This window comes from Helobdella robusta (assembly GCF_000326865.2).
Source record: "Helobdella robusta unplaced genomic scaffold HELROscaffold_556, whole genome shotgun sequence".
NCBI classification, from domain to species: Eukaryota; Metazoa; Annelida; class Clitellata; order Rhynchobdellida; family Glossiphoniidae; genus Helobdella; species Helobdella robusta.
The window spans coordinates 1-7,173 of NW_008705298.1; the positions used below are offsets into that span (position 1 = coordinate 1).

Below are 7,173 nucleotides of genomic sequence, written 5' to 3' on the forward strand. Positions count from 1 at the left end.
CAATCATTCATTCAAACAATCAATCAATCGGTCGGTGAGTCGGTCAGCCAACCATCCAACCAACCAACCACTTAATGACCTGCAGATGTGGCCAGGCAGCTTCGAGAGCAGGTTCATCTTCCTCTGGATCAAATTCAGTGTTCGTGCTGGCATTTGAAGTAGGAGGTAAGGTGCGAAACGTGTTCATTACAAACTGTACGTGAGTGTGCGTATGTGTGTGTGTGCGTGTGCGTGTACGTGTGTGTGTTCATCCATGCCCGTACGTCGCCTAACCATCTGGATGACGATGGGGTATACATTCTCACTGATGGCCGCCTTGCTGGTGCTGATGTACTCGATGAGTTCGTTGAGGGCGGCCCTCTTGATTTCCTTGTACTTGAGGTCGCTCAGTGGGTCCTTCACGAAGTCGAAGATCACCAGCGTCTGGTTCAACTTCTGAATCAGCAGAGTCTCTTTGTCGTTCGCTGAAGCTTCTGTTTGTCGGAGTGTGATGGTGATGATGATGATTGTGGTGATGATGATGATTGTGGTGATGATGATGATGATTGTGGTGATGACGACGATAACATAGAAACCGCAAGAACATAGAAACAACAAAAAATAAACAAATTAGAAGAACTAGATAACGAGAACAACGAAATTGACCTTTAAGTAGAGGCAACTTCATGAGCTCTCTATTCTTCGAGACGTTGAAATGTGACGAATCCGTGCGCTTCTCCTTCTTCAACTTCAACGTTTCAGGCAGGGGGTTGATGCGATTCAGTTGAGTGACAGGTGGATGTGTACTGCTTGCTGGTTCAATCAATCAGTCAATCAATCAATCAATCAATCAATCAATCAATCAATCAATCAATCAATCAATCAATCAATCAATCAATCAATCAATCAATCAATCAATCAATCAATCAATCAATTAATCAATCAATCAATCAACCAACCAACCAATCAACCAACTAACCAATTAACCAATAAACAAACCAATCAACCAACCAATCACCAAACCAATCGACCAACCAATCGACCAACCAATCGACCAACCAATCCACCGACTAGCCAGCCAGCCAACAAACCAATCAGACACACAAATGTGGGTCACTACTACCTGATTCGTTACTATACCCGCCTCCACCAACAATGGACATTGTGGTGTTCGAGGAAGAGGATGTTGATGTTGATTGGCCGAATTTCTTTTTCTGTATGGCAGTGTGCGTGTGTGTGTGTGTCTGTGCGTGTGTGATACGAATAAAAATTAAATCATATTATAATCAAACAGTTATACTTCTACAATTGATTTGATTTGATATATTTAATAATATCAACAAAATATAATCACCATCACCATCAGGGCAGTATTATCAACACTAGCAATCATACAAATACAAACACACACTCAAACACACACACACAAACATACATAAATACATACATACACATACACACACACACACACACACACATATATACATACATACATACATACGCATATTTACCAAGTTTTTAAGTAATCTAAGTGTTTTATTCACTTATATTTTCCTTCTTCCTTCACTTATTAATTATTCATTCATTCATTCATTCATTCATTCATTCATTCATTCATTCATTCATTCATTCACTCATTCATTTCATCCTCAGTTATTTACTAAATGTTCCTTTAAAATGCATGAAAATAAGTGTTAAATATAGAAGAAGTTGTAGTAGTAGTAGTAGCGGTAGTAGTAGTAGTAATAGTAGTAGTAGTAGAAGATGTAGTAGTTGTAGTAGTAGTAGTAGAAGATGTAGTAGTTGTAGTAGTAGTAGTAGAAGATGTAGTAGTTGTAGTAGTAGTTGTAGTGAGAGTAAAATGTCATAGCGATAACAACAGGTTATAAAAAATTTTTTCTTTGATATAATTTAGAAAAAGTCAACAACAACAACAACAATAATAATAACAATAATAATAATAAAAATATTAATGACTATTATCACTAATAATTATATTATTATTATTATTATTAAATTATATTCAGGATTAAAGTGAACAAGAATGCATCTCCAGCTAAGTTTAGTAGGTAGGTTATGCAGGTAGACAGTTTAGAAGAAAATATAATTAATTATAATAATAATAATAGTTTCAATAATAATATAAATTATATTAATAATAATAATAATTGACATTATTACTACTGTCAAGATGTTTAGTTCTCAAGTATATAATTATTGCAGTGTATTAATTTAAATTATTTATTTTTGTACTAAACGCATACACAAACACACACACACACACACACGCGCGCGCGCGCACACAATCATTACTAATATTTTTACTATCTTGAAATTAGGTGGTACGGAATGTAGGAAAGTAAAGGAGAAAGAAAGAAGAGAAAATGCAAGAGCAGAGAATGCCAATGAGACTCTTAAAAAAAATTTAAACGAAAAAATACAATCCAAGAGTAAAAGTGAAATACAGATAAAAATACAAAAAGTATACAACAAAATATGCAACAAAAATAAACAAAACACAACAACAACAACAACTACTACTACAGTACAGCAAAATACAAACTAAGATTACAAAAACTAATGTCTTGAATGCATATATAAGCACGCATATATAAAGATAAACATAAAACTATTTTTGGCCCTCAGACGCACACACATAAATAAATACATACCCATACTTATAATACATAAACACACACACAAACAGAGATTTATAAAAAAATATATATATAAACAAATATTAAGCAATACAGTGTGTAACACTGATGATGGCTTACTGATCCTAATAAACTACATATAGTTTAATAATGTCAATGTTTGATACCATTTATTTAAAGTTTATTTAAATATCTAATCAATGTTAACAATGTTTAATATATATTCATTAATGCCATATCTTTATTTAGTTATTTAGTATGCAATAAGTTTTGCTTATGCTTACTGTTTAATAAAATCATTTTATCAAAGAATTTAAATGTCTTTTCTTAAATTTTTTGAAGGAACTTGAAAAATGTATTTATCCATACATACAAATCTCTCTCTCTCTCTCTCTCTCTCTCTCTCTCTCTCTATTTATTCATACTATGATGTCTGTGTGATTACCCCATAGTTTAAGAGATATTATACTAAACTAATCACTACTCACTATCATGTTTAACTATCAACTTATGTCATCTTTTATATTTTATAATCTAAAACTCATATTTTTCAATAGTCAATTTTTAAACATTCAAACAAAAATTTAAAATAAGCCATTAATTCCATTGATTCAATAAAATAAATTAGATGAAAAACATTTCACACTGATTAATTAATTAAATGAATTAGTAAAATTTTCACAAACATCATTCTCTGAGGTTTCTTTAGAAACCTTTTCAGAACCTTTGGCCACTGATTTGTCTTTATCTTTACTAGAGGACTAAATTTAAAAATTACAAAAAATACTATAAATTACAAAAAAAATATCATTTAAAAATTATTTTTTAAAGAAATTTAAGAGCAGAACATTGTAGAACAATTTTTTATTTTAAACACAAATTTTTATGATAAACACCTGTCTATGATCATGAGATTTTATTAAAAAATTCAGTAAAAATAACCAAATGAACCCAAAAAACTGTAAAAAAAAAAGCTATTCATAAAGAAAGGTTTTTATAATTTATAAATTTGATTTCAAAAAAATGTACTAACTTTATCCTTCTTACCAAGTCTCGGAATGGTAGGCATATTGGCTTACTTACTTATTTATTCCAATTTTTCAATCAGGTAGTGTCGTGAAATTGAAAAAAAAACTTGTCTTGATGCTGCAAATAGAGTGCAATTGCAATACTAATTCCAATGTTATAATTATATTTTCAGAGATCTCTTCTTAATAAAATGTTTTTGATATTTATTTATTTATTATTAAATTAATTTATTTTGTTAATCGAACAATTATTTAACGATTTATTATTATTTTTAAATAAAACTCAGCGAAACCATTTAAAAATTAAGTCAAAGTTAGAACTTTAGATTTTTAGAAGGACCATGTAAACACAGCATGGCTGCTTAAAAGGCATAATTTTAACTTTATTAAAAAATTATTTATTTATTTGTTTAACAAAAATTTTTTTTTTAAATAATATAATTTTTATCTATTAATAAATTTAAATTTTGCAGTTTAAATGTCAATTAAGCAGAAACCTTTACCAATTTTAACTATCATCGATTGTAGAACATCAAACTAATTGGACCAGCAGATGATTATATGTACAGCGACCTGGTACAAAAAGCTGGGCGGGGTTAGGTCTTCGATGTCATTCTTGTAAAGCAAACATTAACTAACGAGAATATGATATGCCTTATGGTATGATATGTCTTTGAATTTCAGACACACACTTCTACCGTCTAGCAAGTAAGCTAACTTGGTACCTGCTTTCTATATCCACGCCATACCTATCTATCTATCCATCTATCTATCGCTCAATATCAATCCCACCAATACCAAGTAGTGGTATTGGTTAGTATGTATGGTGTGAAACGCTTTTTAGTTTTTTCATTCAAAATTTTTGAAGTTTTGTCCAGAATTTTACGGACTTGAACTCATTGATATGTTATTGTTTAAATTTACTTTTAGGCATGAGGCAAAAATTTGTTCCTATAGCAACGCACGTGCGACGATGGTGAAAACACAAAAATCATCCGAGTTGCGAAAAATTAGGGATTTACGTGAGAATCTGTCGGCAGGTTGTTGGGGATAGTCGGAAATAAAAAGTAAAAATGAATGAATTAAAGCACGGTTTTAGATCATTTTACTTCAATCCCATGTTGCTAACAACGTCTCCAAGTGCACATACCCAATTGGAAGTGCAGTGCTACACTGAAGTATCGGAATAATGACAAAAATAGGCTTGCCTTTTGTATGTTAGTGTGTGTATGTGTGTGTGTGTGTGTGTGGGTGTGTGTGTGTGATGTGTGTGTGTGTGTGTGTGTGTGTGTGTGTGTTTATTAGCGTTTGCTATTGTATTTTAGGCAAGTTTGTTTTTTAATTTGCGTTATATTTGTGTCAAATTTCAACGCTTTTGTTTTTCCATCCCTCTTTCGTTTTTCCATAGCTTTTCATCGTCATACAAACATACGTACATAGACATACAGACACACATATAGACACATACATACACTCATATATACATATGAATGCCTACACGCATAGGTAAAAACATTTATAATAGGAAGCTTGCATAAGAACAGCCCAACTAGATGCCACCGTAAAACACATGTCGATGGAAAATTACGGAATAGAAGATTGACAAAATAGATGATGAAGGGGTGAATTCATGAACGAATAAATGAATGAGTGGATGAATGAATGAATCAATCATTTTGTGAAAATGGTTTTATTCCGTGAAGGATAAAATGGTTATCAAAATTTCTTATAAAATCCCGGCAAGTTTGTTAGAATTTATTTACACATAATTACAGTTGATATTATTTCTTTGCTTTTTCGCATAAATAATATAAATTTTATTTCTAAATATTTAGTTGAGCAGTTTTGTTCGTTTGATGAAAATTTTTAAAGATGATAACGCTACAAATCATAGTCGCTGTTCTTTCATTAACATGTTTGTTTAAAGGTATGTATGTATATTTGTGTGTGTGTGTATGTGTGTGTGTGTATGTGTGCGTGTGTGTGTATACATAGTGTCATGTCCGTGTGTGAGTGTATATGTAATTATTATTTTTTTTTGTTTTGCCTATTGTCCACAAAATTCTAGCTTCGTGTGTAGAGACAACTACGACTGACAAGAATGACGTCGTTACGTCACAACAGCAACAACAACAGCAACAACAACAGCAACAACAACAGCAACAACAACAGCTGTCGGCTTGGACTTGTAGGGAAAGATTGAACGAGATAACAAGAGTTGCTAAAATTTGCATCCAGTTTTATGTTAGCTATAAGTGTAATATTTGTTCATTAGTTCGTTCATTCATTCGTTCATTCATTCATTCATTCATTCACCAGGAAAAGATGTTTGAGACTAGCATGAACTGGCAGGAGCACCTAGCAATGCTAAGGAGGAAATCACTTCATGCCCATCAGCGTCGCCAGAATAACGTCCGCTCATTTTTTTTGTTTCGTTACCAAAGTTATTTAAATCAACAATTGATAATAATGATATATTATTAATAACAAAAAACACTAATAATAATAATAACAATAATAATAATTATCTTTTGTAGGCTGGCCGTCATGAGACCTTCCATATTTTAAAAGATCAGTTGACAAAATTTCAACATTTGGCAAATGAATTGAAACGGAACGACGCAGGGATGTACCGATGCGGTTTTAACGAGTACTCGATATTCGAGGAACCCGGTTTCGTCGATTTACATAGTGCGCTACATAATTTGGACGTGTTTTTCCAATTAAATGGTAGCAATATTGGCTCCGCTACTACTACCACAACAACTACTGACAACATCATTAACGCTCGTCGTCGTCGTCGTAGCAATAGTAGCAGCAGCACCAGCAGCAGCAGCAGTTGTAGTAGTAGCGGCAGTAGTAGTTGTGTTCACACGCAAACCACGACAAACAATCCACAGCATAACACTGCCCAGATCGGAGATCGAACCCGGTGCCTTCGAGATATGGTAAGCAAGGTGGACCAATTAGAAATCGGCTACATGATGGTGTGGTTTATTTTCAATTCTTATTTGCCAAATCTTCAGAGTTATGCTGTTTTATTTAGTTGTTGTGGTTGACACACACACACACACGCACACACATTCATTCGTGCAAGTTTAGACGGCATATTTGTGATATTTTTAAACATTTCTGTCATATTTATTCTGGTTTATTAATAGCTCAATCACGTTTTTACATTTTCGTTTATACAATTCATCTTTTTCCATATTTAATGGGATGTGTAGGTAGGTATATATGCAAACAACCAAACACACACATACAGACACACACTCATAATATAACGCATAAATACATGCATACATATTTTACAACTTAGTTTATTTAAACTAAACCTAATGTTGATTGTGATTGTAAATAAATAACTATTTTCTGTATATTTCAGACAATTCCATTACATTCAATCAGTCTTTTACATACAATTTAACATTTTTTTAGGGATTCAATGTTGTGTTGTTCTTTTTTGAATAAAATTCATCATGCTAAAAAAAAATTTGGCGCTTCATGAT

At 32.3% G+C, this 7,173-nt stretch overlaps 2 protein-coding genes across 2 annotated transcripts; one reads left to right on the top strand and one right to left on the bottom strand.

The window, feature by feature from the left end:
• Positions 1–273: 273 nt before the first annotated feature.
• HELRODRAFT_184466 (hypothetical protein) lies at positions 274–3,705 on the bottom strand (the record flags this gene model as incomplete). Its single annotated transcript, XM_009028461.1, has 5 exons — positions 274–473; positions 646–792; positions 1,103–1,193; positions 3,323–3,397; positions 3,670–3,705. Coding segments are annotated over 5 exons (549 nt in total), but the record flags the coding sequence as incomplete, so codon positions are not given.
• A 626-nt stretch (positions 3,706–4,331) lies between these two features.
• On the top strand, positions 4,332–7,135 carry HELRODRAFT_184467 (hypothetical protein; the record flags this gene model as incomplete). Its single annotated transcript, XM_009028462.1, has 7 exons — positions 4,332–4,372; positions 4,595–4,704; positions 5,733–5,908; positions 5,984–6,076; positions 6,202–6,375; positions 6,565–6,651; positions 7,103–7,135. The coding sequence occupies 7 exons, from the start codon at positions 4,332–4,334 to the stop codon at positions 7,133–7,135; spliced, it is 714 nt and encodes a 237-aa protein (XP_009026710.1).
• Between the last annotated feature and the right edge of the window lie 38 nt (positions 7,136–7,173).